At 38.0% G+C, this 14,461-nt stretch overlaps 1 protein-coding gene across 8 annotated transcripts in view; it reads left to right on the forward strand.

Annotated features, from left to right (window-relative positions):
• GRIA2 (glutamate ionotropic receptor AMPA type subunit 2) overlaps nucleotides 1-14,461 on the forward strand; it is a 115,728-nt gene that overhangs the window by 2,752 nt on the left and 98,515 nt on the right. Inside the window, exon 2 of one of the 8 annotated variants that reach the window (XM_073341449.1) lies at nucleotides 8,173-8,338. The exons of the other annotated variants lie outside the window; for them this stretch is intronic. Within the exon in view, the coding sequence (XP_073197550.1) occupies nucleotides 8,260-8,338 (79 nt within the window). The 5' untranslated portion in view covers nucleotides 8,173-8,259. The remainder of the gene's footprint in view (nucleotides 1-8,172; nucleotides 8,339-14,461) is intronic. 8 annotated transcript variants of the gene reach the window in all.

The raw sequence follows: 14,461 nt of genomic DNA on the forward strand, positions 1-14,461 counted from the left end.
TAGCAAATTTGGCTGAGCAGGTAGACTCGAGAGCCGTGATCATCCCCTCCTCTTAAAATCACAGGCAGAGACACGGTTGTTTTTCGTCTCCTTGGTAAAATAAAGATACACCAAGAAAACATAATAAATCTGCCTAGATGTATAACAAATACATCCTTTGAGTGGGGTATATGAAAATAGCTGGAGTCGGGGTTTTAGTCTTAGTGCGATTAAAAGAGAGAGCGATTCCTCGAGTAAAAAGAAAAGGAGGACTTGTGGCACCTTAGAGACTAACCAATTTATTTGAGCATGAGCTTTCGTGAGCTACAGCTCACTTCATCGGATGCATACCGTGGAGAGTAAGGTGCTTTGCAATAACGTATGCTACAGACTCATTTGGAAATTTTATCTAGTGGTGTATGTGTGTACGCAACGATTCCAAGGGATAATTTTACGCCCATATTTTGCATTGTTTCAGTGTCGGAGGATTGTTTAAACCTGTGCAATATATTGAATGAGAAATGCGCTTTTAAGTTCTGGGAATGAATTATGAACGCTCAGCCTAGCCTGTGAGATTCCCTGATTGTACACTGGCGGCGCAACACCTTTAAAAAAAAAAAAAAAAAGACAGGGAGGACTCCCATTTAGGTGCCTGCCTAAAGAGAAAAATCATCTCAGATCCAGCCGATTGGAGCTACAATTTGTCATTCTAACTTTAAGGAGAAACCGTGCGATACAGAGTGGCAAACCCAGACAACCGTTTAAAAATGACAATTGTAACAAATCCAGGAGCCCTAAAAAGGCACACCTGTCCATCGGGAGCATTAAAAGCTGTAATTTGTTCCCCATGCTCCAAATGGCTTCCGACATAGTCTCCGGCTTTCAGTCTTGCTCTCCTACCGCATCTGTTTGCGGTGAAATGAGTCCACTGCAGAGACACCGTTTACAAGGACAAGCAGGCAACACACATGGTTACTAGCTCAGGAAACTGACTTCCCCTTATTGTACACTACGAAGAGAGCATTGCATGGTCACACTGAAGTTTCCCTTAATTCTGCGTGTAGGCTGCATACTCAGCCACAGCCTCTCATTTTTTAATTTGTCCTTAAAAAGTGGGAATGAAAGAAGAAAGTACCCTTTTAAAGAAAAACCTTGCTGTTATCTTTGAATACGGGTATTAATGGCTGGGAACAACAGATTTACTCCAACAGCCAGCTAGTTTCATAATTTTATCGCATTAGTTATTTACCGTAATGTGAGAGAACTGCCCAATTTATTTAATTGACGAGTTCTCAGCTCATCAAATATCGTGCGAGACTCTAGGGACTTAGTACTATTTCTGGGTAGTATTTTCAAAACATTTTGTTGGAAATTAATCAACTGAATCTAGATGTTCCTTAAAATTCTAGTCCTGGCAAAATTCAAGGTCAGCCTGAATGATTGTTCTGTGTTTTCATGCTTTTCCACTCCCAAGTCAATGAACTCCTGAATGTGATTTATTTAAAGCAGCACCAGCGATTTTCCTGTTGCTAACAATCTCTAACGGCAAACATGGCTGCTTTTCAATTTCTTCCAGAAAGTGGAGGAATCCTGCTTTCCTTAATAAACCACATTTGATGTTTGTGCCTGACTAGTTCTTGAGCTTAAATATCTTCCTCCAGACAACTCCTACAATATTTACCGGACCCCTGGAGGGTTTATGAAAGGCTCTTACGTCATTAAAGAGCTGATATAGGCTTTCAGCGGGCTCTCCTTTTTCTCTTGTCTTTCTGTGTGTGGCCAAATCCAAAACTTCCATTTTCGAGCGACTTGCAGATTGGGGTCTAGGATAACAGCCCGGTCCATGACAAGCTAAAGTGAGTAAAGTAAGAGCAGGTAGTGTCTCTCAAGTCTATCACAACTGACTGTTTAGTGCAGGTATCCTGTTGGATCTGGATTGAATCGAGAGGCACATACTAAAAATAATTAGAAATAGTACTTCTTCGATTACCACCCAGGAAAGGTTTGTGATCAGCCAACAGAGGATACTGGAGACCAGTATTTGCTGAGCCAGATAAAAATTAGTAGTTCGTTTAGAACTGGAGGTACTGAACATTTCAAAATTAGCTTCCCCCCCCCCCCCATTACCGTTTCCACTACCTCATCTTATGAAATTCGTTCTTGTTTGAGAACTGAGGTTCTGTATCTGGTTCTCTCGCAGTTTGTTTTCTCGTGGTGACCTACAAAGCATCTTACAGGTGAAATAAAAGTGATATTGGAAACTGCTGCTGGATCTTTACCCAGGCATTCTACAATATAGTCAGTTCATCAACCTTGCTTAGCAGAGGTGTTCTTCTGCTAGTTTAGCCCACGCCTAAACCAAAGTTCAGTAAGCTAAATGGACAATCATAACATTCAGGAGAAACCGTTACTATTCAAAGTAGTCATGGCAGTGACTGAATAAAGCAAAATGCTGTTCCGACCGCTAGAAACTCTACCCAGTCATTGTAAAAATGGAGTTCTGCAGCTTTAAAAGTAGGTTCACAGACCGAAGACAAAAATGTCAGGCATAGATTAAGCATCCAGCAGATGGCAGACTACTTCCACCACCAGTCAGCCTTTCCAGTTCCTCTTTTTCCAGGTGAAATTGTTGAGAGGATAGGAAGTCTTACTCAGCGTTGGGTATCGATTTTAAATGTTTGTAAATCATTCTTTTGAAAGAGAGACACGTTTCAGAAGTTAGCACGGACACAGACATATCAAACCCCAATATTAGACCGTAAGCAAAGTACCTCCCAAAATAACTAAAGGAAACCCAGGACGCAGGCTGTTCAAAAAGTGTTCTTAGTTAAAGATCATATGTATTATTGAAAACATTTAATTGCACGTAAATACTGAGTCTACAGACGGAACGAGTGGCTTTTACACAAAGCAGAACTGTTTAAAGCATTACGTTCCCATACGCACAAACAAAGGAAGGAGGCTTGCGAGGTTGACAGTTGTCAAAACAGGCAGCAAACAGTCCGGTGAGTGAGTCCTTCTGATCGGTAGATGATGACCAAAAGGCAGATGCGTTGGGAGGGAGGCTCTGCTGAGGGTAGCACAGGTTGCACTAAGTTGTGTAACACACACCGCAAGCTGCCGTTTGGGAGGGTTCATTTTGGTCTTTAGCAAATACTTGAGGGCAGATCTTCAGCAGCTGGTGTCAATCGAGTAGCACCATTTCTTTCATGCCGGAGGGGAGGCTCCGGTTCGTGGTTTTCATTGAGGGACTGTGCAGCCCTGACGCGGATGAGACCAGTGTGAGTGGTGCCCAGGAGCCAAGAGTACAGTCTTTCTCTGAGGGGGAAGCGCGCTAGAAGCAGCAGATTTCGATGCGCATAGGTGATTCCAATGACGTAAATCAGGGAAAGAAGTAAAGGGGAAAGGAAAGTTACAAGGTCACTACAATGCACCACAAACTGGTGTTTGGGAGATTTTGGCTTTTAACAGTTGTGACAAGGTTACAGTATTGGCGGTGATCTATCGCGTAAAACTGGAGGTTATCCAGAAAAATGAACTATTCCTCCTTTAGCACAGTATAACTAAACCCAACGCAACTGATGAAATCACTCCTCATCTACAATATCAGGAATAGATTATATTGTGTAATTACATCAAAACAGAAAACAGCTGAGGTGATGAACCTTCACAATCTTCCTGTAACCCTTCAAACGCTAAACGGTACCAGTTATTTTGTGAACGCTAATTTTTTTTTTTTACCCTAAAAAGAGATTTGAGTCCCTTCAAGAGAAGTTTCCTCAGGGTAATGTAAAAGCTCAATAATAGTAACAAGTTATTCATAAAGTAGCCTGGGCACAGAGGTAATATATGTAAGATCTTGGAAGTTTAATCTTGCTGGCTCAAGAGGGGGTTGAGCATTTCCATTTTAAATCAAGTCTTCCAGCTTTGCAGGGTTCACTGCACCATGACATTATGAAAAGGAGTTGCTGATTCATGCATAAATCACAGTTCCTCTCATTATATCATCAACCAGCAGCTTTGAAAACCTATGAATGTCTAGAGTATTGAAACTTCTGAAGGAGAGAGGCATTCATGGCATTTGGTTTTCTAGCTGTTTTGTACTATAATACTACAGATGGAATTCTTAAGAGAATCACCAGTAAAAACATTTCAAAAATAAATAAATTAAAAAAAACAGACTATCCCAGGAAAGCAAGGAGAGATGTATCTGTGTTTATGTGGAGTAAATATACTCTGGGCCAAAAGGAAATGTATTGCACAATAATGGTTTTGTTTTTTAAGGAGAGGAGAAATCTGTTCAGTAGTTATGCTTAGGTTTGTTCATATTTTCTCCTGTTAGTTCTTTTTCATTTCTTTTCCCCTACACACCTCTACACAGGAAAGTCACTTGCTTATAGTTAGAATTGACAAGCTCCAAACTGTACCTACCATAAAAATGATGTAAAAATATCTCGGGATGGTATGCTATATGAACTGTCACACTTCTCACACTCCCAAATAACCCCTCACCTTCCCTCCCCCCTCCTTTTCACTCAAAATCAAGAGCTTTAGCAGACTTTAAAGTACTTTAAAGTTCTTGCTGCTGTTGGCCTTACAAAATTAAACCCAGGACACTTGTTCCTTGTGATAGTTCCCTCCCTGCTGTGTCTGTTTTCTCCTTGCTGATATTTAAATTTACATACATAGAGCCATGATCCAGAAGTTGGGGAGTTACAGATAAGTGACATTTTTGGTTTGGCAGCTTGACTTTCCAGATTTTCATTGCATGATTGCATAAATCTTGTCTGTGTCTTAAATATACGTCCTATTTATATTTGTGAAGATAATTAAAATAAAACTAAGTACCAAATGAGCTGGGTTTAACTGCTAATCATGAGATACACATCAATTAAATCTTTACTAGTCTCTAAATATTTTAATGAATGATCATTTTACTTGTCATTAAATAACTACTGAAATAAATTTTAGTTCCTTGTACTTAGTAATATATTTATTGTATGAATTACTAATTACTATAATAACTAATTTACATTGGCTTTAACGGGACTACTTACTGTGCATAAAGTTAAGCATGTGCACAAATCTTCGCATGATCTGGACCTACTGCATGAACTGGGGACTGATCTAAAGCTGTTGAAGTAAATTATAGTCTTGCTACTGATGTCAACAGAGTGGATCAGATCTCGGATTATAAGGATATATTTGAGAATTAAGAGGTGTGTAGCTGCTACAGTTCTACTTGCACAGTTGATAATTGTTGAGGGGAAACGTTTTTCATTAGTTCAAGATTATTAACGAAATTGAAGGTATGCTATTGTTATGTCAATGTGTATAATTTAATTATCAGTAACTTTCTTCTAGAACTTGTCATGTCTACATCTTGACAGAAAAAGGTTTATGTAATGATAAGACCATTTGTAAAATCTGAGTGATTTTACAGAAAGTTCCAATAAGACCAGTTATTTGATACTGAAATGGTTGGGAAAATACTCCATAGTAAAGTTCTTACATGAATGCAACTAATAAGTAAATACTTGGCTTTGGTGTAATATAAAGAAAAAGCAGAAAATTGTTTAAACCACACAGTAACTTTCTGAATAATATGATTCCAGAAGCCCTTACAAGAAAAATTACCATCTTAAGTCAACCTTCCAATCTCTATAAATCAGCTGGGAGCATGAATTACCAATATTTTATTCTGAAGGCTCTGTCCTGCGTTCTTGAATAGTGCACACTGGCACTGAAGCCAAAGCCTGTAGGATGAGGCTCAAAGTAATTTTGAGAAGAGGGTTGAATAGGTAAATGCATCACACACATGTTGATTAAGTATTGTGCTTCTCATTCAAGAACGCCTGAGTCAAAAGATTTTTATTTTATTATATTTTTAAATTGTCTGATACCTAACTTGTGGTACCTACAATTATCTGGTATACAGTGGCCAGCATCACAGTACTTTGAGAAATTATATTTCTAGAAGACCAAGAATTAGGGATTCACTCATGTACTTTTCTACAGTTGTTCTGCCCATGGTGATTTTATTCTTTTGTGTCACATAGTTTACTGAAAACTGGTTTCAGTGTTGCAGAAGGTTTGCTATTGTAGAAATCTCTCTTATGTTATTTGAAATTAATGTGTTTTGTATCAGCATTATTATTTTGTTTTAAAACCTTCAGGTTTTACTTTAAAAAGTTAATTAAAATTGTACATTGGTTACAAATACATGTTAGTTTTAAGCTAGTTAAAATTGAAAAGGTACTTTGATGATAAATAAACAGTCTGGCGTTTCATTAGTGAATGCTTTACAGTTTATTTGAATGGAAAGGAGAGATGAAAAGAACTAGGCAAATACAGTGAATGCATATTTTAAAAAAATCACCTGTTAAGATAATACATACTGTGTAGCTCTATTTACCGCACTGTATTTCTAATTTGTAATGTGTACTTACGGAGATATGGATTATGCTGTTTTAAGTATTACTTCTAATATCTACGCTTCATTTATCTTTTTGTCTGTAGCGCAAAGCTGCTTTGTGAATCACTGATCAAGGGGAATACGCCCTCTTTTTTTTTTTTTCACTTATCCCTAAATAAATCTTTGACGTTTTGTATGCTTTTAAGAAACTTTTAAGGGTTTTCTTACCTATACATCAGTCAGTTTAAAAGGGAAGTGTATTTGTGCCCTAAAGTTTCCAGTTGGAGAATGAAGTCACTGAGTAAAGCTTTTGGGGCCTGATTCTGATTTTATTTACACTGTTTCAGACAGTGTAACTCTATTGGTCTTCAGTATGCCTTGATAAAAAGTACAAAAGATGTAGTAAAGAAAAGACTTTCACTAAGAGTTATTAATTATTCTCTACAAAATAAGGGTCCAGTTCTTCTACAGTAGCTGACATTGAATATCATCTTACGCCACAGCCAACCTTGTAGAAACTAATGACATTGCTTTTTGGGTTAAGGTACTATATTCAGTGCAATTAAAGGTGGCAGGATCAGGCCATAAGAAATTTCCTTTATTCTATATCAGACCAGGCTATTCAGCGCTATATTAGCAGATTTAACTTGGCATGGGATCCTCTTGCATGTTTGTTTGATGGTGCTGTGCCTACAACTGAATTCTCACTTGAATTATTCTGTGAATAGCTTAGTGTGCACATCAGAAATGTATCTTCATTTGTTAAACACTGAAGTTAAATTGGTGTAGATACCAAAAAGAAGAGAAAAATGGCAATTTCCCATTTGTGGTCTAATTCCATGATCCTTTTGCTGGCAAAATTCTCACTGAAGTCCATGAGAGTATTTACTTGTCATGTGCAGTGTAGGGGGAATGTCAGTAAAAATGTTCATGTAGGACCAGATTTTCAAGTTTTCAGAATACGCAATTGGTGCTAGATTTTCAAGAGTTCTGCACTCAGCAGGTTCTCTTTGTGACATTCATGGCTCAATATTGAAATAAATTCAGCACGAAACATGCTGAGCTCTTTTGAAAATCTGGCTACTGATTTTGGTGCCTATGTGAACACTGATCTCTCTTGAAAACCTGTGCCACAGTTTCTGTTTTGTTTACCAGTAGACTGTAACACCCTTGAAAACTTATAAATGCAGTTTCTTTCATAGACAGGCTGATTTGGCTTCAAGTCCACTCGAGGCAAGGATACTGAAACTGAGACAGTACATAAAATGCTCACAATAACCAGCATCTGATGAAGTCTAGTTGCTCTATTATCCCTTTTCATTTTAGTCTCTGATTGAATTTCAGTTACATAATACTGCATTTTCTCATATTACTATAGTTAAGAATGTCATCTCAGCATTTTTATTAGACATTTTATTTATAAAGAGTTAAAATTTTGACCCAGGCTGAAACGGGGCATAAAGATATTTCAGCCTGGAAGCAAATTGTTTGATTTTATTTCCTTTTAGTTGATTTGAAAAATAAAAGGGTTTGACTCTAAAGTGTTAAGAATGAAAAGCAAAAAACAAAACAGTCCATTAGGTAATGCTTTCAGTTGCCTTTTTACCACCTCCTAGAATTTATATGACTGTTGTTATTGAATTACTGAAGTTTTGCAGCCCACTAGTGCATGGCATCAAGCATCATTTAGTGGCCTGTTTGAGATGGAAAGAGAAGGAGCTACTGCACATTCAAACTAACCTTTTTCATAAAAAATGCCATTTGTTACTTTTTAACAGGATTAAGGGCATATCCAGCTTCCTTTTCCAAGGCTGAGAAAGGCCTCTTGGTAGTGGGACAAGATGGCCCTTCTGCACAGGTTGTGAATGTGCTTCTCAAGGAGTATGCCCTCCTTATATGGTGCAGAGCCCTGCTCTGTGAGTGGCAACACCCCTCTGATGGGAGGTAAGGAGGAAAGACTGAGGCATGGTGGCAGAGGGAAGGGGTGGGGGTCGGGCTGGAAGAGCCACGGTTGTGCAGTGAGAGGATTATTTAAGGGTCTTCAGAGGTTACTTCAGTTGCTGAGCTAGAGTGTGGACGATAGAGTAGCTCTATAGCCTGAAGAAAGGATTCTTCCCACAGTCCACCCCACTTTTCATATGTGTCCCAATTCATTGGCCCAGTCCCTGGCAAAGTTATGCCATCTAGGCCATGGGCTCTGGAGTTGTTCCTTGGTACGTGTATGTGATATTTGTCTAACTCTGCTCTGTGCCCATAACAGCAAAAAGCTGTTATGATCGGTCATTTCAGTGATGCACAAAATAGGGATTTAAACCATGTGAAGCTTTTGCAATCAGTTGGATCAATAATCTGCCTTTTAAAAAGTCTCCAACCACATTACCATATAGACTCCAATGGCTCATTTGGAAGTGTTAGAGCCAGTTGCTCAGTGGGCCCAGTGCTTCAAACTTTTGACTGTGGTGAGACTTGAGGGTGCTGAGCTGCTGCTTACTGGAGATTCTCCTCTCTTCATAGGATTGGGCACAGAGTTAAACAAATCAGGTATTTTTTGTAGAAATATCATGAAAATCATTGAGTAAATTATTCAACCAACAAATACTAACTGACCAGCTTTACCCAGAGTGTATAGTTTTAGTTGCCAACTTTTAATGAAAGATTAAGACTTATTGATGATGCAAGTGATTTTTTTAAATAGTACTAAAAAAGAGAGTGACAGATATAAAAAATAAGGGAATAGAGCAGAACTGAGGTGCAATGCCATAGGTTGTGAGTTCCAGTGACAATACCTTTTTAGTATTATAAAAATGCTATCAATTTTTATTTCAATCATTTCATTATGTCTGGTCAATATTTAAGTGTTATGCCTAAATGCTATAGCTTACTTTGTAATATGGACAGGATGACTACATAACCAGATGAGTTCATCCCTGCAGGTGATCTGATAATCTGCAGTATGAAGCCAGCAAACTGAGGGCCTGATTCTGTTTCTACTGAAGGCAATGGCAAAGCTCCTATTGACTTCAGTGGGAACACGATCAAGCCCTAAGTGCATGTAGCATGAGTTTTTAGTTTTCCAATCTAGTCAACACGGTAGATATGGCAGACTAGTATATTGCAGTGTATGTGTAAAATGGAGAAATCTGAACATTTTTAGAAAATTGTACTAAAATATTTGGCCATTAATCTACCTTTCTTGACAAGAAACACTCTGGAGGATAATGAGATACTCTAGCTTACGTGACCCAGGATTCCAAGTATTTCAAAGCACTTCTAACATAGTTTCTTAAGAGGAAGTGTGGACATACTAGCAGGATTGTTAAAACAATGTAATTTAGCTCAAGTATGTAGCTGAAACTGTGTTAGTAAAGGTTTCAGAGTAGCAGCCGTGTTAGTCTGTATTCGCAAAAAGAAAAGGAGTACTTGTGGCACCTTAGAGACTAACCTAAGGTGCCACAAGTACTCCTTTTCTTTTTGTGTTAGTAAAGCCATTTTTGAAAATGGGTTTGATTTCTGCTTGTGTAGATGAGTCTTAAAGATGAACAGCAAAGCAAAGATAATGTTTGTTCCCTTTCCTCCTTTACATTTTACCTTTAAAATAATATTGTCATGATACTTATTTTATTGAGTCAATATCTATGTGAAATGTAAAAAGGGAATTACTTGCAGGATTGCTTAAACTGGCTCCATAGAAAGTAGCAAAACTCCACTCTGGAAATAACTGTGCACAACTACATACTACTAGCACTGAATTTTCTAGGAAACAGAGCATTGTAACATTTGTTTGGAGGAAAATACAACTTTATTTATATTTATTTCTGTGTGTGTATGCCAGTGTGTGTGTGAGTGTGTCTCAATTTTTGGAAACTCAATGTAAAACGCCTTAAAGGGGCCACATTTTCAGAAAATTCTGATCAGCCATGCTCTGAAAATCAGGCTTCCTTAAGGTATCTCAAATTGGGCACCCAAAATCACTAATCATTTTGAAGATTTTAGCTTTAGTCCTTGTAAAGTAATATAATGAAAAGGGAAATCAATTTCTGAGGCTACCAACTATGATATAGTTTATTCAAACAATCTGGGGCAGATCCTGAACTGATGTAAATGGTCATAGGTCCATGGATCTGTCCCTCTGTGTAAATGTTTTTTCTTTTTTAAAATCTGTAATTCTAGTGCAAATGTTTTGTTGACTATAAATTGACACTCTAAACTGAAATAAACAACACTAATATTGTGACAAAAGCAAATACATTCAAAGGCCATTCTTCCTGTGTTTGTCAGTGTGACTTGGTCTTGCAGGGATCTCAGATGAGAGAGTTCTATGAAATGTGCAATATTAAAGCCCAATGGGATAAGTAAAGGATTTGATTGTTTTTTGTAGGTTTGTGTCACCTGGGAAATGTTTCTTAAAATATTATGTAGGATTTTTTGTTTGTTTCTCTAGACTACCATCAAAGATAAAACAATGGGGCTATTGTTATGTCTTGGTTCTTGCATGTTACTTTAAAGTAAATTTAGTGGAACAATATAAAACACGTACACATCTTGAATATTAAGATCAAGTAGTAAAACTATGTATTCAAACTATGTATTCTTTGGTTAAGAAATGGGAAAGAAAGTCTTATTTAAAAAAAATTATTCCCGACTGATTTGAAAAAAAAATCCCTACTTAAACTATGAATTATGGGATAAATTTTAGTCTCACTTATGCACGTGTGACTCCCATTGACATCGATTTATAATTACAATTATAAAAAGGTGATGCTTGAGTTACTGTTAAATATGCTATTTCCATCAAACTAAAAACACCCCAAATGACATTTCAGTGCCATTGAATTAGCAGTTGCACGGCTGAAAGTATGAAGATATGCCATAATTCATAGAACTATCAAGTCTGAGGGTGTGTTACTTTCAGAATGATGTTCAGTGTGATGATGAAAATAGTATCTCTACATCCCTGCAAACATGTAGAGTGTTGATTATTGGGAGCTCAGAAGCTTCCTGAGATTGCTTTTTTTTTTTTCTGACACGATTAATTCCTATTTGCTGTGACAGGAGTGGATCATTCTAGACCATAATGTCTTTTTTGGTTGTGTCAAATAAATGGTATGTTCCACAGAATACTTTCCATCTGTGACAACTGTTTGGAGTACCATTTGAATCATGATGATACTTCTCTTCCCATTACCCTTTATCCTTTTGGAGGTGACAAAAATGCCTAATTGCTTCTGCTTTAGGAATTTTGTTTTCCACTCTGTTGCAAAGTAGGTGTTTCTGGCTTAGATGTGGACCCACGAATACTGTCATGCTTATCAGTATTACTTTCATTTTATGGTACACTCAGACTAAGTACTGCTTAATCTTTTCTGCCTCCATTTCTGGGCTTTATCTCGTCAATATCCAAAAGCTTTCTAATAACCTGCATTGTGTAGTGTGTGATATTTCATTCTGACATGGTAAATAGAGAAGAAAACATTTCAGCATGTAAAAAACCAAAAAATTTCAAACTGAATCTACACTGTCAAAAACCCATTATAACAAAATGAAGGAGTGGGGGAGAACTTTGCTTATAGGTTTATCTTCTTTCCTTTCTGTGAAATATTTTTGACAGCATTCACCTGGTTTTGAAGTTGCCTGTTTCACCTGTTTGTACTGTTTATCATATTTTCTAGCCTCGAAAACAGTAGATCATGTTGCAAAGTCAGCTTTGTTAGTCCAAATATTCCAACGTGAAAGAAAAGTGAACGCCGTTGTGAGGGAGCCAGGTGTTACACTGTTAGATCTGCTTTATAACCAGCCATTAAATCTTCCCCATTCATTGTTCTCAAAAACATGAGCTTTGCTACTACTACTTTGTTGTTTTAAAAGTTTGTGAAAATAATAGTATTAACTCTCTAGTTCTGATTCACCAGCGATTCTTTATGGAGAAATTTATATCTTGCAATTTTTCAGGTTGACCATTCAAAATAAATAAAAGTTCTTTTCAACCTTGTAAGTATCCTTTGAAACTTTGAGATGCTGAAGCTCTCACTGCACCCAGAAGCAGGTGTGACCTTTCTGTATCTCTTTTGGTAACTACTAAAAAAAAACCAAAAACCCAGAAGGTTACAACATGTCTCTGTGTTCCTTGCTCCCTCCTTCATTGCAGCTCAAACATATGTTTTGGAGGGTAGTGGTCTGAATGTTTAGTTCTCCCTCTTGTTTCAAAAAATCCTCCTTTCCCCTTTCTGGGCTCTTCTACTCTCCTCTGCCCTTGACCAATACAGGCCCCCAGAATATTTCCTTCCTCAGGGTTCTTAGGCAGTAGACCATTCCTCTACCCACGAGTATCATTTTCAACTTTCCCAGATTCAGGTTCAGCTTCAGCAAGAAACTTTTCATCTAGCTGTAGGAATTGATTTTGCATAGGCACCGGATCAACTGGGTCATGGTGATGGTAGTGAAGGAGCTACATAATTGAGTATTTTTACATATGTTTAACCATGTAGATCTTGACATCTCATGATCCCCCATGTAGCTCCATAGATGCATTAAATAGGACATGAGAGGAACAATATAGCCTCACACATCTTCATAAGTGAGAGGTGCAGTTGTCTACCGCTACCTTATGGGAGCACTTTGAGAGTAAGGTTCTGAGTCAGATTAGAGCATTTCCAGGCAGTCCTCCAGATCCTTAGGACTAGGGGTCAGGTTTGGATGGTCTTTAATATTAGTAGGCCTTCCTGTTGTGTGAATCTCAGATTCTGAGAATGAAGATGGGATGGTAGCATTACATACTTTCTATGAGGTTATCCCTGATTCTGTGATCTTTTCTGTGAAATAGGCAGATGGTTCTTTGTAAAGTGTGTGAGAGCTGAAAATTAGGAGGCTATCTCTACTTAAAAATAGTTTTTCCTTTTGTGAGGAATTTTCCATTTTCTATACTTTGTGGATTCAATCTAGAATGGCTGCCATTGGAGAGGCTGGGCAGGGCTGGAGGGGATATCTTTTCTAGGGATGTTTTGACCATATTTTTTCACTGAACATTTGGAGGTACTAGTGAAGATTTTAGACTGTAACCACTGAATTTTTATTACTAATTATTTGTATTACCATAATGCCTAGAAGTTCTAGTTATAGATCAGGAGTCTAGTCATAGACCCTATTGTGCTATACAAACACAGAACAAAAAGAGCTTACAATCTAAGTATAAGACAGGAGACAACGGATGGATATAAACAGATAGGTGAGGGAGTACAAAGAAACAAGGCGACAGTATTGGTCAGCATGATAGACTGTGGTTTCAGTGCACCAACCGCTGTCAAGTGTGTTTTTTTTTTTTTTTTTTTTTATAGGCATCACTGCAAAGGAGAGCTTTGATGTAGATGAACCATGACAAGTAGGCCAAGTTCAGCAAGGAACTTGTACATGAAGATTGTTTTTCCATCCAGTCCATCTTCTTTGTCAATAATTGTAACCATTTGATCGAAGAGATCATCTTGGCACACATTGTCATTTAAGTCTTTGGAGTTCAGATTAGTAACTAGTCCAAAAGGATGGCCACCCACAGTCACTGCAGGGTTGAAAGAGTACTCAACTGTGGCCTGTCTCAGTGGTGGTATCATTGTGTTCAGAGGAAAAGCTATGAAGTCAAAAACCTGGTAGTTTTCAGGCACTAAGAGACACAGCAATAATATTCTCTGTCCACTTACTGGTGAAGCCTATCAGAAACTTTACAATGTTGAACTCATGTGCTCATATCTTGCAAAATCAAGTAGGAAAATATGGGATCCATTGGTGTTAAATACTGTAGATGCCTCCCAAGTGGAGGTGGGGTTCCAGTTCCCTCTAAGGAACAGCTGGTACGCCCTTAGCCCGGAAATCATCTCTTGACACTGTCTGTGGAAGATTCCCTATCTGTGGCAGATTGTTGAGAGGGCTGTGGAGAGGCAACTTTGGTATCAGTTCAAGGCCTTGGATCCCTTCCAGTCCATCTTTAGTGCTGACCATGGAGGAAATGACACTGTTCCCAGGAGCTGGTATATCCTCCTGGTGATGGATAATGGCCAGGTGGCTATACTGACTCTCTTA

Source organism: Lepidochelys kempii, chromosome 4 (genome assembly GCF_965140265.1).
Source record: "Lepidochelys kempii isolate rLepKem1 chromosome 4, rLepKem1.hap2, whole genome shotgun sequence".
Classification (NCBI taxonomy): domain Eukaryota; kingdom Metazoa; phylum Chordata; order Testudines; family Cheloniidae; genus Lepidochelys; species Lepidochelys kempii.